The sequence below is a fragment of the Rhinolophus sinicus genome, linkage group LG11 (assembly GCF_036562045.2).
Source record: "Rhinolophus sinicus isolate RSC01 linkage group LG11, ASM3656204v1, whole genome shotgun sequence".
Lineage (NCBI taxonomy): Eukaryota > Metazoa > Chordata > Mammalia > Chiroptera > Rhinolophidae > Rhinolophus > Rhinolophus sinicus.
Window position 1 is genome coordinate 7,135,177 of NC_133760.1, and position 20,402 is coordinate 7,155,578.

A 20,402-nucleotide genomic window follows, 5' to 3' on the forward strand; every position below is an offset into this window, starting at 1 on the left:
AAAAAATACACATGAAAAAATACTTGACATCATTAGTCATCATGAAAACCATTCAAACCAAAGTAAATATCATTAGAATGGCTTAAGTAACAAATACTGACATTACCGAGTCAGTACGTGGCAAATTCAAGCTCTCATACATACTTTGCTGGTGGGAGCGCAAATTGGTAAAACAACTTTGGAAAAGAATTTCGAAGAATCTACTAAAACTTAATATAAAGTCCTGTGACTAGCCGATCCACTACTGGATACATACCCAACCGAAATGCACAAAGATGCTTCCCAAAAGCCAGGTACCGTGTGTTCCAGCAGCATTATTTGTAAAGGGAACCAAGCCAAATGCCCATGACAAAAGAATAGATAAATACACTGTGATTAATTCATACAACAGAACAAACAACAGCTCCACACAACATGATATTGAATGCAAGAAGCCAGACACAAGAGAATACTTTTTTTTTAAGTTCTAGAATGGTCAACACTGGGCACTGGTTTTAGAAGTCAGACTATTGATCACTCCTTGGGGCTGCGGGCAGGGGCCAGAGGTAGGGCAGGGCGGAGGGAGCCCCAGCTGGGTTGCTGGGGGCTGGTCTGGTTTATTTCCTGGTCCGGATGCTAGTGGCACAGGTATGTTTCAGTTTCTGGGTGAATTCACTAAGCTGCTCACTTATGATGTAGGCACTTCTGTATGTAGTGCTTCAAGAGAAAGTTTTATTAGATTGGTACAAAATTAATTGCGGTTTTTGCAATTATTTTTAACCTTTTTTTTTTTTTTTTAATTTTTACACAATTGCCATCATTTAATAATATAAGAACAGTGATCACATTAATCAGGGGTAATAAAGCTAAAACTTTTAGGAAAGCTGTATCATAATGATAGAGCATTTCCAGAGTTATTTTAACTGTGATTCTTGGTCTTTAAGTCAATTATTATGAAAGCAAACTTTGAGCAGGTCTACCTTGATAGATTCTAGAATTTATAAGTTGTTCCCAAGAGCCGGATTAGTTTGACTTACCCACAAAGTCCCCCTTTTACTTTATACTTGGCCATGCTTTTCAATTTAGATTGCAAAGGATGGGAACTAAGTTTTTCAAACTACTTATAATTCAAAACATTTCCTTTATTTTCAGTGACTTGGGAGTGCAAAAGCTTGGCGGTGTCTCTTTCCCTATGACTGACTGCTGTAGCCCACAGTGAGAGGTTCTGGTACCATGCTCATTTTGACAGAAAGTGCTGTTTCTCTTTGTCCCCATAAAATCACATCCTAACTCTATCCAGCACTCCCTAATAATATCCTTTAGGTAAGAGTCTGTTTTTTTTCCCAAGGACATGAGGCTCCTCACCTTATTTTACCTAATCATGAAGAATAGCTTTATAGTCACTTGTATGAATTTCTTTTACCAGCCTACGACAGAACCTCTCTAAACTGGTAAATAACTACTTTTCAGATAGGGAAATTCTGCCAAGAGGATAGCCTAACCCAGACAGGTCTGATATTTTGGCTTTCAAACTATAATTGGAAATGAAAAAATTATTTCCATGCATATATATATTTCTATGTATATAGTGCCTTTTAAAGCATAATAATGGTGAAACAATAGGGTTTATTAATAGGGTGGTTCACTTTAACCACCTAGCTTTTAGCGAAACACATGTAATTTTGAGTTTTACTCTACCTACTGAGAATACCCAAACAGCATTCCAGGTTGGCAAAATTTATTCTGCAATTTAAATTCGGAAAGTCAGAATTTCAGTGTGCATTAAAATCCATGGCCATTTCTACTTCTGCTGAAGATATTCATAGGTTCAGCTTCAGATCTCCTCTGCATGAAGACTCAGGGTCACAAAAGGCACAAGGCTAAAAATAATCCCTTCGCTCATCCTGTCAGACTCACCTGCTCCAAAGGATTGAAGATACAGCCATGTACAGAAAAAAGAGTATGGAAACCCTTCCACTGCTTATAAGTTAGTCACTAGCCTTTATATTTTGTACACGAGGAAAGGTACAAACTTGGTTCACACAACACTGTTTGTCATTTCTATTCTGCAGTAAAATTTGGGTTGAAAATCCACAGTCCAAAGAAACCTCCGTAACCAAACCCATTCCCTCCAAAGAGTGAGAGTAATGGTCAGGGCTGATATCAAGGAAGAATTGTGAGTCTGAAGAGATGAATTCAGAAGACTTGTCTCTCTGGGCTATAACAGCAGCTCTTTTTAGTAAACAGTGCACCAATTGCTGCCATCACTTGGCATCAGCCCTCCAGTAATAAGCAATATAAGGTCAACAAACCACCAAATCCCAAGTCCTCCAAGTGTCAATAGCTTCCCTACGGCTGTGCCAGTGTGTCCCAGACAGAAACGATCCACTCCAAAACATCCCAGGAAGAAAGAGTAGAGTAAAGTGGTTATAAAGTAGTGTCCGGTATACTTTATACAAGGTTTATTCTCTCGTAGGAAGGTCCTAGGACTGGCACACTCAATTCCATCTAAGGCATGGCAATGGACTGATGTGTGTTCCACATCCTTGTAGGCCTGACCACCGAACTTGAGACAACCATAACCAAGTTCCTGAGATGCCGTTGTATTTCCAACATGATCCACTGGGTCATCACATTCTATGAATTCATCAGGTAAGTAAGAGCAAAGGATGACTGGAGAGTTGGGGTCGCCATATTCCCAGCTCGGAGCGCCAGCGGAGACCTCCGGGTGGGCGGCGCCAGCGGATGTGAGCTCGGGCTCTGCGGTAGCGTTGTACAAGTGGCTCCGGGAGACACAATGCAGCAGAAGTAGATTTCCCAGCAGTAAAGCCGCCTGGCCGCACAGAAGTAAGTAACTCACCGGGCAACCACCCAGCACCATCTTCCTGGGCCCAGTAGCGGAGAGCCGGCCTCTTCAACCACAAAAACCCGGCGGGCACCGCAGACCCAAGCCCCTTTAACCTTTTTTTTTTAAAAAAAAAAAGATTTTATTGGGGAAGTGTGCACTTCCAGGACTTTTCTCCAAGTCAAGTTGTTGTCCTTTCAATCTTAGTTGTGGAGGGCGCAGCTCAGCTCCAGGTCCAGTTGCCGTTGCTAGTTGCAGGGGGCACAGCCCACCATCCCTTGCAGGAGTCGAACAGGCAACCTTGTGGTTGAGAGGACACGCTCCAACCAACTGAGACAGCCGGGAGCTCAGCGGCAGCTCAGCTCAAGGTGCCGTGTTCAATTTTAGTTGCAGAGGGCGCTGCCCACCATCCCTTGCGGGAGTCGAGGAATTGAACTGGCAATCTTGTGGTTGAGAGCCCACTGGCCCATGTGGGAATTGAACCAGCAGCCTTCGGAGTTAGGAGCACGGAGCTCTAACCGCCTGAGCCACCGGGCCGGCCCCTATTTTTAACCTTTTAAACCGCAATTACTTTTGCACCAATCTAATAAAAGCCTGGAATGAAGACGTGCACAATTTGCATGTTTAAAGATCCTGCTAAATCGATCTTCCAGAGAAGGACCAACTCCCTTCAAGGTGGATACAAGTGCCCATTTCCCCCACACTCACCAGCAGGAGGCATCATCAATCTTCTTAACCTGGGCCAATCTGATGGATGCAAAATGACGTCTCCAGGTTTATTCCATGCAGTTGTGAGAATGGCAAAGCCCAGCCCCACCTGGAGTTTTTGCACACATACCGGAACACACTTATCTCCCCAGGTAAGGAGTGGGTAGTAAGAACGCCTGATACTGTTAAGGGCCATAGAGTTCACTCCTGAGGGGCTATGACCCCTGGGTTTCTTCAATTTGGACAGATGCGCTGATGGCCATCTCGGGGCATTAAGAGTTTGTTTCCTCCCTTCTTCCAGCAGGTTCCTTCAAACTCACTCCCCAGGATGGACATAATGGACATGTTTAAGGCTTTTTGACAGACACTGGGTAGCTTTCATTTTCAGCCCCCCGCCCCCCAACACAAATATAAATAACTGTTTCTTGCCTGTAGGACATTCATTTTATTTTGTTTTAACATGGAAAAAGGAAGAAAAGCAAGAACAGTGTCCTGACAAGTCATAATGTTCTGAGATTGGCTGGACAGGGGCGGGGAAGCTCTGAGGTTAGCCTGTCCCTTCACCCATTTATTTCTCGATTTTTAATACTCTGAGTTGGGGAAGGCATTTTTGGGGGCCACAACAGAAAAGGGACAGAGATCTGACAACCCCAAAATGGAAAAGTTTTGAGTAAAGTAACCATGAACAAAGCCAAAGGATAAGCAGCAGACTGGGAGAAATGTTTGTTACATCTATGACGAAGCTTAAGATGCAAAATATATAAAGAGCTACTGTGAACCAGTTAAAAAAATGACAAAAAGCCTAGGAAAAACATAGTCAAAAGATTGGAGCCAGCACAGAAGAGGAAATACAAATGGGCCAGGATAATGCAAAGATGCTCGGACTCACTGGCAATCAGGGGAAATAAAACTAATGTAGGTCCGTACAGCCTGTATGGCAGGACACTGGGACAATGGATCAAATGACCTGTAAAACGCACCTTCCCTTGGACCAGCAATTCCACCTCCAAGTATTTATCCTACAGACACCCATGCATCTGGGAATTACATGTGTACAAGGATATCCGTGCCAGCTGTTTGTAGGAGCCAAAGATTGGAAGCAGCTTCACTGTCTCTCCACACAAGCCGTTACACAAGCGTGTGGCACAGCCATGTAATGGAGCACTCTGCAGCCACTCAACAGAACACGCAGCCTCACTGGCTCACAAGATCTCCGAATTCTACTATGTGCAAGTTGCAGAACCATGGGTGGTATGGTCCCGTGTTTTGAAAACTCAAAACATGCTATTTCCACATGCACATGTGACTGACTAGAGTTACACCAGCCGGTTTGACCTTGGTCAGCTGGGAGAACAGTCCGTGTGTGGGATGGCAGGAGCCCAGGTGGGGCCAGGCCAGGAGGGGACTAGCGGTCAGATGCTGGATCCATATTGAAGGGGGTGCCAATGGGATGGGCTAAGAGTGCAAGCAGGTGGGAGAGAGGGACCAGGCGACATGGAGGACCTTGGCCTGACGGGAAATGGAGGTGCGCTGTTACTGAGCTGGGGCACAGGCCTCTGATTTGGGGGAATACAAACTCCCGAAAGTAAAGCTCAAACATCTTGGTTGGTAGAGACAGAAGATGAATGCATGAATGGTAAACGGCTGAATGAATGAGCACTGACTAAAAACTGACTCACTGGGAAGGGGCGATCCCAGGGAACCCGATTCGGCCTCGGCTGTGTTAAGCCTGAGATGCCCATGAAGCTTCACGTATTGATGCCAAGAAGGCAGCTGGACGCAGGCGCTGGGGCGGCGGGCAGTGGGCAGAGCCAAGGGCGGGGAGAGATGGGATGGTGAGCCTGAAGCCGAGGATTGTCTGAGCTCACGGGGAGTGCAGGCGGAGGGAGGTGAGGGCAGGGCAGGGAGGGGAGGAAGCCTGAGAGGCCAGGGAGGGGGCATCTATGGCAGGGGTGCCCCTCTTCCCCACCACGGCAAGGAGGCACTTCAGGGAGGGGGACGGCATAGCCAGACCGTCGTGAGGGGCTGAGAACAGCCCCTGAAGCAGGAACGGCCACCGTGACCGTGCTGGGGGTGGGTCCTGCAGGGCAGCCTGTGGTCCCACGTGAACACTGACACCACCCTCCTCACCAGCTCTCCAAGTGACACGCGTGGATGGGCCAGAGCCTGGTCTCCCGCGTTCAAGGGAAAGCAGAGGCCCTGTACAGACAGGTGAGAGCAGCAGCCGGAGGCGCCATGATCCTGTCCCCAAAGCAGAAGTCCCTGCTCGGCCACAGCCACCCCAGGCCCCATCACACGGCATGAGAGCGAGACCGTGGGGACCGACAGGGCAGCTGCTCCTTGCAGGGTGGGCAGGAGCAAGCTGAAAGGTCCGACTCAGTATGCGACACTTTCCTCACACCATCTCCCCACTTGGGGGGGGCAGGCCACAGTTCGGGGCGGGGCCTCAGGGGGAGCGCCAGTCCCTGCGCTGGGCTCACACGTGCTGCCTCCGGTGCCGCAGCACCTCCGTGGGCGTGAACAGAAAGTCCTGCTGGCAGGCCTCGCAGTGGTAAGGCCTCTGCAGGGCCAACGCCTTCTGCGGGGGTTCGGGGGCGGCTTCCTCAGCCCCTAAGAGAGAGGGGAAGGACGGCTGAGGGGGCGCTCCGCTGCAGGCTCTCACCCCCACCTAAACTCCGGGCACCTCAGGGGCTCAGGCTCTCCCAGCCTTTGGGGAATCTGGCTCTGCCTCCTCCGGGAAGCCTTCCTTGATCACTGTGCACACACAGGCAAATCTTCACTTTGTGTCCCAGAGACTGAAAGCGACAGCCTGAGAGGGCCCTGGGGTGGGGGCTGTGCACGACAGCGGGCACTGGGTCAGCGTCTGCCCACTGCAGAATCCCTTGGGTAACAGCAGGGTGGACAGAGCCACAGACAGACAGAAAAGAAACACAGCGGCGAACCCCAGAGAGACCAAAGAGAGACAGACAGAAATGAGAACGAGGTGGCACTCCAGGCCCGCCCCAACCCGGGTGCCAGCTTTCTGTGACCAAGTCTGTATGTGGCACCTGCCAGGCAATCCCCAATGTGTCCAGTGAATGCCCAGACGCACAGGAAACCACCAGGGACAGACAGATAACTGGGGGGCACAGGTCCCCAGTCCCCACAGCCGCATCCTTACCCGGGGGGCCGTCCTGCGGGGCCTCAGGGCAGGTGTTCTCATGGGCAATGCGCTCCAAGGGCGTCAGCGGCATGTGCAGGCCGCAGTGGGGGCAGGTCCAGAAGGTGCGGAGACAGTCACTGTACAGGTCCGTGTCGCTCTGCGGCAGGCAGGCCGTGTCAGGGCTTAAGCCCCTATCCCCGCCCCACTACAGCCAGCTAGGACCCTCCCCAGAGCCCCTGGGGCTGTCAGGCCCCATTTGGAAACTGCACCCCTGGACTAGGTTGGAATGGGGTTGGCGGGGAGCTCCCTAAAATCCCATCTTCAGGGGCAGGAGGGTGAGGAGCCAAGGTGGGGTCCATGCTCACAGTGAGGCAGTTGTAGGTGAGGAAGTCAGTGACCGCGTAGCCCCCTTTGGTGGGGTGGGGGGACAGGGTGGAATTGCCAAAGAGGCCAGGGAGACTGGGGGCAGTTGTGATGGTCTGGGGTCCCACATAGAGGTTCTGGGCTTCCAGCCCCGTGAGACGCCGGAGGCTGTAGAGAACCTGAGGAAAGAGAGACAGGAGATGGACTCAGGGAGACACTAGCAGAGCACCTGGATCTGACTGTGCCTGAAGTCCACCCTGGATTTTTCACTTACGAGGGCCAACTGCTTAAGCTAATCATAACAGGTGTCAGACGCTCATGACCTGAGTTTTGCCTAAAACATGCCCTGATGCCCCACCTCCCACCTCAACTGCCTTCCCCAGGCCCCTCTGCTCTGCCACCTGTGGGACCACATCCAGACCTTGAGTGTAGACTTTAAGTCGGACCACCTAGCTCCTCCTCCCCGACACAACCTGTTCCTCTTCCCCTGGTTCACTGGGTCCCTCCGCTCCGCTACGAAGTCATCCTGGATGGCACCCTCTCCCCCACCCCTGCCACATGCAGCAGAATCAGGATCAATTCTCAACTCCCCACCTAAGAGGTGAGGGATTGGTTTCAAATCTGCTCTGCCCAGTCCTTTCCAACTGTCCTCCATGAGTAGGTACCTTACCGCTTTGCTCGCACACCCTGCATGCCCTTAACTGTTAATGAGGGGGAACCTGCACGACGCATGCAGTGATTAATATGCATCCGAGGAATAAGGGCTACAGGGCTTCACAGCACAGTCTCTGGAGCCAGGCTCCTGGGGCAAACCCTGGCTCCAGCCCAAGCTGTGGGATCTTGGGTTTATCATCGACCTCTCTGGTTTGAAAACCCCCGAATGTGCGCACAGTAGGGGCGCTGGCATCCAGGCCTCTGGAGCCTTCCTCCCGGTGGCAGGTGCCCCGCAGGCCCAGGGTGGCGCAGGCGCCCAGGCGGCGGTACCTTGGATGCCATGAACTGCAGCAGCTCCCTGCTCAGGGCCTCCACCTCCTTGCGGGGGACGGGAGCCTCCTCTTCCTCTTCCTCCTCCTCCCCCTCTTGGTGCTGCTGCCCCCGGCGGGCCTGACGAGCCAGCTGCCGGTTCAAGGCATGTTCCCAGCGGGCACGGAGCCGCAAGGAAGCCGCCAGGAGACGGACAGCACTCTCACTATCCGGAAGCTGGAGCTCCAGCCAGCCATCGGCCACCAGGCGGCAGCAGTCACCATTGGTGTCCAGGGACCGGCTGAACAGCAGGAGGGACTGGAAGAGAGGAGGCAGAAGACAGGCAGTGGGTGAGGCGCAGGGTGCCATCTTTTTTCAGTTGTTTTTTTTAAACTTGTATTTAAGTGTGTTTTCCCGGGACCCATCAGCTCCAAGTCAAGTAGTTGTTTCAATCTAGTTGTGGAGGGTGCAGCTCAGAGTGGCCCATGTGGGGATCGAACCGGCAACCTGGTTGTTAAGAGCACCGCGCTCTAACCAACTGAGCTAATTGGCCACCCCTCAGGATGCCATCTTAGAAGGGCCCCCGCCCAGCTGGGCTCCTGCTCACCCCCACATTCATCCATCCACCTATCCATCCATCCACTGATTCATCTATCACCTGGCCATCCCTCTACCTGTCCGTCCAATGTACCCATCAGTTCCCTCACCCATCCACCTCTCTATCCACCCAGCTGTCTACTCATCTACTTGCTCATCTATCCACCTGTCCATCCATCCATCGGCCCACTCATCCACCTGTCTATCCATCTACCTGTCTAGCCAATGTATCCACCCACCCACCCACCCCAACAACCATTTCCTGCACGCCTACTCTGTGCCAGGCACTCTTCCAGGTGCCTGAGATACAACTGAACAGATGAAGTCCCTGCCTCCATGGAGCTGACATTCTACTTGGAGAGACAGACTAACGAAGACTTCAGAGGACGTCCTAAGAAGGCAGGGTGGTCATTACCGGTGTTGGGGGCAGACGGCTGTGGGAGAGTCCAGTCTTTACAGGCTGTGGTTACACACGTGTATGCCTTGTCACCACTCATCGAATGGTGTCCCTACCATTGTACATGTCACTCTATACATTTTATCCTCAAATACATAAATACCGAACTCTAGTTAATTGGACGTGTGCTGATGTGTGTGAGTGAAGGGCACTGATGTCAACAACTTTAAACACATCAAGAAAGTTTTAAAAACCCACCTACCGCAATGCGTGGTGAGTGGACAGAGGGACAGACATGGGATCAAGCAACAGAGCAACGCCACTGGGAGGACCTTGGCAGCCAGGGGCTGGGTGCTCACCATACACTTCTTTCGATTTTTCTGTTTGAAAACCGTCATGCTCTATTGGGGAACATTCCATGGCACGGGGTGGGGGGAGTGGACGGGGCGGGACTGGCCACGCGTCAATGGTTTAGGGGCTGGGTGATGGAACAGGGGGTTCTGCAAGTGATTCTGTCTCCTTTTGTGTATGTTTAAAATTCTCCATCATGAACAAACGGTGCAGGGGGAAGGGAGACCGAGACACCAGGCAGCATCGCAGCTGGCAAATCTCTGCTGCCTCCGAGGCCCTGCTAACGGCAGTGCTTTGTCCCGAACGCGCTCTGTTCCTTCTTTCTGATACTGCAAGAGCACCTGGCGTGATCCTTGATATTTATTTGAGTTTCTGCTTATCATCTGCCTCCCCCACTCATGTGTGAGCCCCACAAATGCAGGGAGTTTTGTCACTTCTGATCACGACTGCATCCCCAGCACCTAGAACAGTAATCAGTGCCTGGCACGAGGTCGGTGCTCAATATATGAATGAATATGGAACTGAGCAGATGAGAGCTAGCTTTCACGGGGTCAGCAAAATCTGAGGCTCGAGGAGCCTGAAGGATTTCTCTTCCCTCCACCTTCCTGGGGGTCAAAGTGAAGGGGTCCTGGTAATGGGGGCACCCATCTGATGAGCAGGACAGGCATTAGGTGCGGCGTGTGGCCCTGGCGCTCTGGCTTGGCCACTTGCTCACTGTCTGGCTTAGGCCAGTGACATGTCCCCTCACCCCACCCAGCCCATTTTCCTCTGCAGTGAGATCACGGCCAGGCCTAGAACGGTAGGGCGGCACGCAGCGAGCACGCAGGGTGTGGCAGCTACTGCCGTCAGGACTACACTTCCTGGCTGCAGGCACGTTTACAAGTATATCTGCAATCTGAGCATGTCCTCGGCCTCCACCGAGGTCCAGCCACCATCCTCTTCCACCTGACACCGCAGTCACCTCCTTGCTGGGCTCCCTGCTTCCACCCCACCTCAGATGTTGTCCCAGCTCTGCTCTGAACCTTTCTGGGAGTGTGTGTGTGTGGGGGGGCTCCAGTCTCACCTGCCTCTCTGACCTCCTCTCTCCGACCTCATCTCCAGCCACTCTCCCCCTCACCGACTGTTCCAGCTGTTCTTTGTGCACACCAGACATGTGTGTGCCTCAGGGCCTTTGCACTTGCTGCTCCCTCTGCCTAGGACACTCTTCCCCCAGGGATCCCTATGGCTCCTCCCTCCCTTCCTTCAGGTCTTTGCTCCATCACATTTTCTCAATAAGGGCCACCCAGATTGCTTATTTCGTACTAGAACCTGTCCCCACCTTCACCCTCAACCCACCTGTCCTAGTCTTTTTCTTCTTCCCATCACTTATCACCCTCTAACATCTCATCTAGTGCTGTCCTGGGTTTACTGCTATTGTCCATCCTCCCCTGCTAGATGTCAGCTCCACGAGAGCAGGGAGCTGCAGCATTCCCGGCACATGGCAGGCACTCAGCAAGGAACTGCTGAATGAATAGCAGACTGAGAAGAGCAGCCAATCAACAGTGCGCAGCCAGCCCGGGGGCCACCCCATGCGTCCTGCCCTGGGGACGGTTATCACACCTGGAGAGCCGGGATGCGGACGCAGTTCACCAGGTACGGTTTGTTGGTCTCCAGCAGGGAGACGAAGGCGAGGAGCTGGTGCCTGCTGCTCATCTTGTCCTTGTCGTCTGAAAGGGTCAGAGGACAGTTCAGGCCCACCCCGCGCACTCGTCTCTGACTCATACCCTCTGCACCCAACGGTGCCCCGGGGGCCGCCTGTCCCACCTGGGCCATTTACCCACCCGTATATGCTCACACATAAAAGGTCTGTGACTTAGTTGTAAATACTTTGTCATAATGAATATGACTCTAGCTATTTGGTAATGTTAAGAAATATTGTTAACTTATTAGGAGTGGTAACAGTATTGCGGGAATGCTAGTCCCTATTATTGCTGTTATTATTATTATTACTAGATGACATGATACCTGCGATCTGCTTTAAAATGCTCCGGCAAAAAGGAAAAGACAGTAAGGGGACAGAAGAAACAGAGATGGCAAAATGCTGATGGCCACAGAAGCTGGGTGAGGGTTTGTCACACTCTCGACTTAGATGATGTATAGAAACTTTCAAAATTAAAAAATAAAGGAGAAAAACAACATAATACAAAGAGGGTAAACTGACTAGGAATTTACAGCAGTTAAAGATTAGAAGTTTCATATTCTATTTTTGACGTTGAAAATTATAAACCTTATCTTTTTGAGTCAGTATTTCCCATTTCAACACAGTATGCGCCTTTGTTTACAAGCAGAAAGAGGAGCTGTGTTCAGAGCTCAGACACAGCACACAACTAGCCGTCAGGTTGCAGGGGCAAAGGCCCCCTGGGAGCACACAGGCCTGCATCTTTGGAGGGGGACCCCTGGCTGGCACCCCACCTGGCCTATGAGCAGCTGCTCAGCTGAGGTGGCTTTTATGGCCTGGATTTGACTAGAAGGGAAGCTGGACGCACTGCCTGAACGCTGCCTTCCAGCCCCATGGGGCTGGCACAGGCCCCTGGGCAGGGCCGTCAGGGGCCCCCAGAGCCCACAGGACATGTCTCCTCACAGGCTAAAATCCCAGTCGCTGGGTGTGGCCAGTGCTGGGTCAGGTCTGCCAACCATGGGAGGGCGAGGCTCAGCGTGGACAAGTCGCCAAGGCTACTCAGCCAGGGCTGGCTCCCCTCCTGCAGGTCCCCCCGCAGCAGCCCCAGCCAAGGCAGAGTGTGGGGAGGAACGAAGGGGTAACTTCAGACGGGGAGGGCGTTCTCTCCCCACTTGGGCTCACTGTACCTCGGCTCCCTTCGCCGCCCCTGGCTTCCTGCTCCTGTGTGTGCAGCACCTCGGGGCTGCTGGCGAAGACGCAGGTGGGGTGCAGCACGGTACCCTGCTTGGCCTGGGTGTGGAAAATCTGGAGAGGCCAAAGGCAGGCGCCATGTGACAGAGGCCCTCAGACCTGCTCTCCCCACTGCTCGGAACGCTTTTCCTCCACCCTCTTGGCCAGGTTCCCTCCTCCACGCATTTCTCAGCTCAGAAGTCCCCCCCAGTGGGAAGCCTGTCTGACCCCGCCCAGGCTGGTCAGGTGCCCCTGTGCTCCCCCAGCCTCTGGGCTCCACCCCCATCCCAGCCCCAGCCACGCTGGCTCATCTGTCAGGGAACAGGTCTGTCTCCTCACTGGACCATGAACCCCATGGATGGGTCATAGTCACGTCCCCAGCACAGAGCAGGCGCCGGAAGCTGTGTGGAATGACCACACACAGGCAATGGGGGCAGGAAGCAGGCCCACCTGGTCCGAGTCCTTGCGGCCGCTGTTGAACAGGTCCGGGATGGCGAGCTGCGGGTAGAGGCCCCGGCCCAGCACGAGCTTGAGCAGGGCCATCTGGCCCCGGGTCAGGGCCTGGGCCGAGCTGGCGGCCGCCTGCAGCTGCTCCAGGTTGTGCCGCAGCTTAAACTTCACATCCTGGTGGGAACAGGGGAAGGTGGGGTCCCTAGAGACTTGTACTAGCATACGTGGACCCAAGGGGTTCTGTAGACTCTGGGGCCAGGTCCTGTCCACCCACGGAATCCTGTCTCTCGAGGTGAGGCAGGGCTGTGTCCCCTCAAACCCCCAGGGCAGGCCATGTCCCCACTCTGGTGAACTCCAGCCCTGCCCCCTAAGCATCAGCCGCATGGCGCCCCACCTGGATGTCCACATTGTCGCCAGCCCCCCGGGAGGCTGTGCCACCCCGGTCCTCATCGCTGGAGCAGCCATCCTGGTCCTCCTGCAGACACAGCACCTTGCGCCTGCGCCCCCCGCCCTCCTCGTGCTGGCGCTTCAGCTGGTACAGGGCCCGGCGCTCCCGGCGCTGCTGCAGCCGACTGTAGCTGTCCCCCGGCTTTGGGGCCTGGGCCCCAGCCAGCAGCCCATGGTCCTCCAGCAGCTCCTTGAACTGGCGCCGCAGGTTGGCCATCTCGTACAGACGATGCTCCTCTATACCCCGGCGGCGGCACCACTTGCGTGAGTTTCTGCTCCGTTCAGATTTCACCTGGGTGGAGGGACAGACAGCAGGTGTCAGAATCCTGCCAGCGGGGGGAGGGGTGGGGCTAACACACCACCCCCGCTACCCCCCCCCACAGGCCGAACACCAGCCACGGGGAGGATGCAAGGCAGGGGGCGACCTGTCAGCCCTGCGTCACCTGCTTTCTTCCTTCTTCAGGTCTCAGCCCCACTGCTCCCCCGACAGGAAGCCCTCCCGGACCACACTCGGTCAGAGCCCCCTCCGGGCTCTCTCAGCCCTTTGGATTCCCCATCACAGCCCGTTCTGGGGGGTCACTGTCTAGGGACGGGTCTCCTGCACCGGACTGGGAGCCCCAGGAGCACAGGGCAGGTGGTTTTGATCACCACTGGGGCCCCAGCTCTGCCCAGTGCAGGGCCAGGCCCGAGCTAGGGGCTCAGGGAACGTGTTGGATGTACAGATGCCACCCTAGGAGTCCGGGCTTTCTCCAGATGGCACTGGTTTCAATCGGTTCTTTAGAAACCCCAGGCTCCCCCTCACGCCTGGGTGTCTGCACATGTTGGTCCCATGAATGGTGGAAACGAGGTCTTCCAGCCAGACAGGAGTGGGGGGCCCTGCCACCGGCCTCACCTGCACCCAGGTATTGAAGACATTGAAGAGCGTGAAGGGGTCACCCTGGTCACTCTCCAGGGGCCGCCGAGCTGCTGCACACTCCAGGTTGTTCTGGGCGCTGCGGGTGAAGGGTGACTGGACACTGAGGGCGGCGGCCACGGTGAGCACGGGCTCCGCCAGGTGGAACATGGAGCCCAGGATGAGCATCTTCCCTGGGGGGGGCACCAAGCTGAGCTTGCCCGCCCTTCTCCCTCCATCTCCGCCACAGAGGGCCTTGAGAGCCAGACTCCAAGCCACATGCAGTGCTTTCTGGTCATGTGACCTTGGGCAAAGCCTCAGTTTCCCCATCTGGAGTTTGGAAACAAGCACAGTCCCTGCCTCCTCGGGCATGTGGTGGGCACTGGTAAGTGCTGGCTGCTCCTGTCAGCAATGCCACCACGTGCCCTGCTTTTCTCTTTACAACCAGCTCCCCCAGGACCCCCTCCCCGCCTTCCTGGCACTCACGTTAACCTGCCAAGGTCGTGCCTCTCTCCCCCCCTAGACCATGACGTCCATGGGGTCTGTACTTGGCTGCCTGGCACACGGCAAGCACTGAATTTTGTGCCTATCTCAGGATGACTCTTCCTGCCATCTCTGTTTAAGGTGGAGGCAGAGGAAGATGGAGAGGAGGGGGCGAGGGGAAGGGGGGGAAGGAGCAGGGGAAAGAAGGGAGAACAGGACGGACGCAGAGAGAAGGAAGAAAACAGCAGGAACAGTAGGACCACGTGGTGCAGCACCAGTTCCCGAAGTTCAGGCCCTTCCAGCCTGTCCCACAGTCAGCGGCCTAACCTCACGTGTCCCCACAACAGCTTTTCCGGAAAGTTCCTGTTACACATCTAGCCTCGTAAGATGAAGGCAGGAGGCAGGACAACAAGTCTGTCTCCGGACCCCTTAGCTCCATCACCTCGGGCAAGTCCCCCCACCCTCTGTGCCTGTTTCCCCATCTATGAAGGCAGTAAGGGCAGCGTCCACCTGCTGTGAGGATGAGCTGTTTCACGCTGGGAAGGGCTCAGGGTGCCCGATTGGCGGGTGACTGAGTCATCGGGGCGCAGAACCGCCCAGCACTGACTCACCCGTCCCTGACTCATCTGTCCCTGCAGGGCACAGGGACGGACGGTGTCAGCCTGCCTGGGGAGTACCTCCTGGCTCTGCCCGCCAGATGACCCGGGGACAGTGAGTGACATCCTTTCTCTGAGCCTCACTTTCCTCATTTGGAAAGTGAGTGTCACTCATTCCTGTCCCACAAGAGATGACGTGCCTGACACACTTACCAGCCACCAGACCAAACCCAGGCGCTGGCACTCGCTTGTTCCATGCCCTTGGGCATAGCTCTCCACCCCCACCCTGCAGCTGGGCCTGTTTCCTCATCTGTACAACAGGGGTATGTGGAGGTCCTACCCTCACTATATGAGAATGAAATGACATAAGGTCCATAAAGCTTTTCACTGGCATACAACAAATGCCCACGGAATGTTCTTTTTCTTCTCAAACCTGATCTTCCTTGCTCTAGCCCTGTTTCCTTCAAAAACAAACAGAAATAACCACTTCACAGCCATGGAGACCCTCAGAGGTGGCGGTCTCCACCTCCTGTCCACACCAAAGCTCCAGTTTACTGCAATGATGGGGACTTGAATGATATTAACACAGGCAGAAGGTTCTATTGCACAACGTGCTTAGGAAATGGTACCGCGAGTGATTGCGCTGCACTGGGACTATTCTGTGAGCTGTAGATTTCTGATAGAACTTCTTGAGTCAGGAGAATTAGGCAAGTCGAACACGCCTGGGTCAGCATGTTCCTTAGAAGTGACAGGGACGACGCAGTAAGAGGAAGAGGTTTTGAAATCCTTGACTGAAACACAAGATGCGTGCCAGGGCGGAACTGGGGACAGATTGGGCAAAGTGGTGCCTGTTTGTTTACTGTTGTATCCCTGGCACCTAGAACAGTGCCTGGCACCGAGGACCTGTGAATAAATGAACAGGGCCCAGAGAAGGATCAGGCCAGCCCATGAGTCACTTGGAGAGCAAGCAGTGCCCTCCACCCACCCAGTGCCCCGTGTGATTACCCCAAGGGGGCATCCCTCACCAATCACGACGTCCACAGGCAGCTGGGCCAGCAGTGACCCAATGGGGGTGAGGGCCTCTGAGCTGTCCAGGGCCCCCTGGTCCCGGAGGTAAAGGATGGCTGTTTCTAGGCTGGCAGGTGGTGGGGGCTCAATGAAAGGGAAGGTTCGGGGGTCTCCCACACTCATGCTCTTCATCTGGAATGAGAACCAAACTCCCTGAGAATGGGGGACACATAAGCCACTGCGGAGCAGTGAGAAGGCTGAGAGATCACAAACTGGTGACACTTTAAAACTCCTGTCACGGCCATAGTACAGAGGCAGGGGAGAAGGGCCAGCGTCTGTCTCTCTGTCTGCCCAGCACCTCTTTTACCAGACCGTGACCATGGAACGGGCACATGACCTGACCTGGGCCAATCAGAATCCTTCCCTGACTTGGGAAACTGGAGGTGGCAGAGAAAAGTTCCAGCATCCTCTCTGGTTGTGAGGACCCAAGATGGAAGCCCAAAACTGCTGTGGTTATTTTTCCATTGCCTGGAGATTAGCCCATCCACTGCAGATGGAGAAATCCTTAATTTTTCCTAAGCTTGACCTCCCTCCCACTCCCATTATGGATACACAAATGCATAAAATCCCCTTTTCTGCTTACAAGAGTTTGAGCTGGGTTTCTCTCACTTTCGACTAAAGAATTCCCATTAATTCAGAGGCCAGAGGGGTAGCAGGTGGTAGGGAAAATGAAGTGAAACATGTACCCATCACCGGGCCTTGCATGAGCCAGAGGAAGGCTCCGAGAGCCAGCCTGGGGGTGCTCAGCCCAAGTCTCCCAGCGAGGTAACCTGCTTGCGTGGCCCTTATCTAGAGGCCACCAGACATTCTAGCTGTCCACTTGGCAACCAGCCATTCCACCTTCCTCCCTGCTCACCAAACCTTGATGTTGTCTGGGAGATCACCCAATACCCATCCAAAGACCTTTAAATTAGAAGCTCTGGGCAGGAGAGAGGGCATAGATTTTTTTTGAAGCTCTCCAGGTAATTCCAGTGTATGTGTGGGGCCAAGAATCAGTACTCCAATCCAGTCTGGCGACACCACAGCCCTGGACAATTACAGGTCACAGAGTGGGCACATATGACCCAGTTCTGCAGACAAGATAGGTTGGGAAATCAGCCAGGGGGCTTCCGGGAAAGGTTCCCGTGGCCTTTCAATAAGACACACAATGAGGAGCAGCTTGTTGCTCCTGTCTCTGAATAGTAAAGGAGGAGATGATGCCCACGGCTGCCAGAGCCAGGTGGCATTCATGACGTGGGCTTGGAGCCTGACAGCCTCAGACGGAGCCTCAGCTCTGCTACTTGCCAGCTGTGTGACCTGGATCAAGTTATTTTACCTCTCTGTGCGTCTGTTTCCTCATCTTTACATTGGAATGATAAGGTGACCTGCCCCATAGAGTTTTTGTGAGGATCAAACAGTTATATACATAAAACACTTAATACAGAGCTTTAGCCCACAGCAAGCACTAGGTAAGTACTTTTTATCTTCATCATTATGAGGAGAGCTGCTGATAAACTGAGGTTGGGAAGATAGAAAAAGCCCAGGTCCTTTATGACATGACTGATCCATGGTGATAACCAAGCCTGGAACCTCTCTATCTCGAGGCTTCGTATTATATGAAACGGTACATTTTCCTTATTGTTCAAGCCAGTGTTTTTCAAATAGCAGGTTATGTGGGTCAGGAACTCCATGAAGTAGGTCACAACCAGCATTTTTAAAAAACGAAGTCAAACGAATAGAAATTATCAGAGTGTGTCACCCGTAGGAAGGGGCTGGTTTGCGCCACTCATGCACCTGTGAGCCTGTGGCAGCTACCCACCGCTCCAACCTTCCCGTCCCTCTTCGTCCTGAGCGCAGACACACTCCCAGCCACCCCTGCAGCGAGGTGTGGCCTGGAAGGAGCTCCAGCCAGGGTGGGTGGAAGGGAAGTACACCCCTGCGGACCCGGCCCGCAGAGCCCGCAAAGCCATCTCCCACGCTCCTTCCCCCTCGCTGGCCGGCACAGATGATGAACAGACCCCGGGGGGAAGATGGAGCCACAAGAGGGAAGGGGTTTGGGTCCCTGAATAAAGGAAACGCCTGCCAACCAGAGAATGAGAGTTCTGTTGTGTTGGCCGTTCTGGGAATGGGTCTATCTAAGAGAAACTAACTGCTGAGATATGAGCCATGACATGTATCCAGAAACCCTGGTTCTAAATGCCACTTCTTGGCGGGTTTTCTGTTACAGCTGAAAGCACTATGACTGAGTCACGAGGTTGTTCCTGTGACCCTGCGGATTTGGAAAACAACTATCCCCTGAGAGTGGGATCCGACATTTGGTAGTGGCCTGGCCAGCTCTGCCCTTCCTGCCCTGAACCGGGATTGGTCCTGTCTAAATGCCCCAGCACTCAGGATCCCCACCCCTCCCTGCCCAGGCCTCACCTGCAGTACCAGTGCGTCTAGGGCTACCCTCCGGATCTCCGGGACTGCATAGGGGGCGAAGGCATCGTAGTCGGACTCGGCATAGAGGCGGAAGCAGACGCCGGGGCCCGTGCGGCCCGCCCGGCCCTTCCGCTGCTCAGCACTGGCCTGACTGATCCAGAACTCCTGCAGCCGCTGCAGTTTGGCCTGGGGGTCGTAGCTCATCTCCTTCACCTTCCCTGGGTGGGGAGGAGGGGAACAGGGAGGAAGGGCACCTGTGTGCAACAGCCACACGGCCCTGCACACGCCTCCCCAGCCCTTCATTCACTGACACCCTCACTTACTCCTTTACTCCATTAACACTGAGTGACAGTCAGTCTGGGCCCAACCCTGACATTTTGTGAATGTCATTCACACATCCTTTCATTGATTTGCTCAAGGCTTTGCTTATTCACTGGTTCAGTCATGTGACAAGTATTATGAAGCACCTACTATGCCAGGCACTGTACTCGGCACTAAGGATACAGCTGCAAACAAAGCAAAGTCTCTGGTCTCACAGGGCTGAACAGACACCATATTTCATCAATTCTAAGACCAACCTGTTTTCATAGTGTGTTGTCTCTGATGTACCTTAAGAATCAATGGCATGTCCATGTTTAACAGACAGCATGTGAAAGTTTTCTTCATGGTACATAAAACTGTGGAATGTTTTCTCATCACTGGCATCCCAGATTCAATACTATAAGGTGACTGCTAACATTTATTGAGTTTGTGGGGCTCAATAGGGGAGGCAGGCGGTAAACAGCAACACAAACACAGCATCTCGCAGTCAGGGGCAAAGCACTGCCGTTAGCAGGGCCTCAGGGAGGGAGCAGAGATTTGCCAGCTGAGACGTTGCCTGGTGTCTCAGTTTCCCCTCCCCCTGTACCGTCTGTTCATGATGGAGAATTTTAAACATACCCAAAAATAGACAGAACCGCACACGGAACCCTCCTGTCCCATCTGCTCCACAGCCCTAAACTGCCGGCTCCCTGCTCTGGCCGGGCGTCCCCTTGCTGTATCCGCACCTCTCCACACCCCACACGTCTCCCCAGGTCCCTGGGGTGGCTGGAGGAGCAGCCCTTACCAGAATCTACTACAAAGCGGATCCCATCAATGGTGACAGAGGTCTCGGCAATGTTGGTGGAGAGAATGCATTTCCGGACTCCTGGGGGGGCCACGTCAAATACCTGGGGAAAGTGAGGGGGTGACGTCAGAGACTGACTCGGCCCTTACCGACCCCTGTGATGCCCCACAAGCACCTCACACCCATATGTCTAAAATGGTCTCAGCGCCTTCCACTGAACGCTGTCGTCCTCCAGTCTCCATCTCGGAAATGGCTCATCCTTCACCATGTCACCTGGGCCAGAAACCTGGGCTGTCCTGGGTCCTCCCCCCTGCCCCCAGCCACACCTCACCATCTTGATCATTTCTCGATTTCATACCATCCTCCCCAAACTCACCGCCCCTGCCCTGGTCCAGGCCCCTGCTTTCCCACCCGGACCCTGCTCCAATTTCCTCCTTGGTCTCTGGCCTCGACTTATCCCTTCCAGTCCATCTTCACATGCAGCAGAGGGAGCTGCTAAAGCACAAACTGGCACTGGCCTCACCTCGCTCAGAACCTTCCCAGGGCTCCCCATGTGCTCCAGACAAACGCAGGCACACACTGGGTCCCCCAGGCCCTCTGTGGTCTAACCCTGCATTCTTCTCCCGGCTCATCTCTCCGGACTTCCCCTTCACATGCTAGACCCCAGCCACACTGCACGCCGTTTCCCAGCTGCCCCGTCTTTCTCTCACCCCAGGCCCTTTGCACAAG

The 20,402-nt window shown here is 53.9% G+C and overlaps 1 protein-coding gene and 1 pseudogene across 2 annotated transcripts in view; both read right to left on the bottom strand.

Annotated features, from left to right (window-relative positions):
• On the bottom strand, positions 1–2,947 carry LOC141567725 (TM2 domain-containing protein 2 pseudogene; annotated as a pseudogene).
• Positions 2,946–20,402, bottom strand: part of DHX34 (DExH-box helicase 34) — a 27,433-nt gene continuing 9,976 nt past the window's right edge. Inside the window, exons 5-16 of one of the 2 annotated variants that reach the window (XM_019752638.2) lie at positions 19,674–19,776; positions 18,569–18,786; positions 16,126–16,300; positions 14,022–14,215; positions 13,077–13,421; positions 12,683–12,856; positions 12,190–12,307; positions 10,945–11,051; positions 8,022–8,318; positions 7,040–7,216; positions 6,693–6,831; positions 2,946–6,142 (exon numbers count right to left, since the gene is read on the bottom strand). In XM_019752638.2, the coding sequence (XP_019608197.2) occupies positions 6,009–6,142; positions 6,693–6,831; positions 7,040–7,216; positions 8,022–8,318; positions 10,945–11,051; positions 12,190–12,307; positions 12,683–12,856; positions 13,077–13,421; positions 14,022–14,215; positions 16,126–16,300; positions 18,569–18,786; positions 19,674–19,776 (2,181 nt within the window). In that variant the 3' untranslated portion in view covers positions 2,946–6,008. The remainder of the gene's footprint in view (positions 6,143–6,692; positions 6,832–7,039; positions 7,217–8,021; positions 8,319–10,944; positions 11,052–12,189; positions 12,308–12,682; positions 12,857–13,076; positions 13,422–14,021; positions 14,216–16,125; positions 16,301–18,568; positions 18,787–19,673; positions 19,777–20,402) is intronic. The other variant, XM_019752640.2, reaches the window with a different exon arrangement.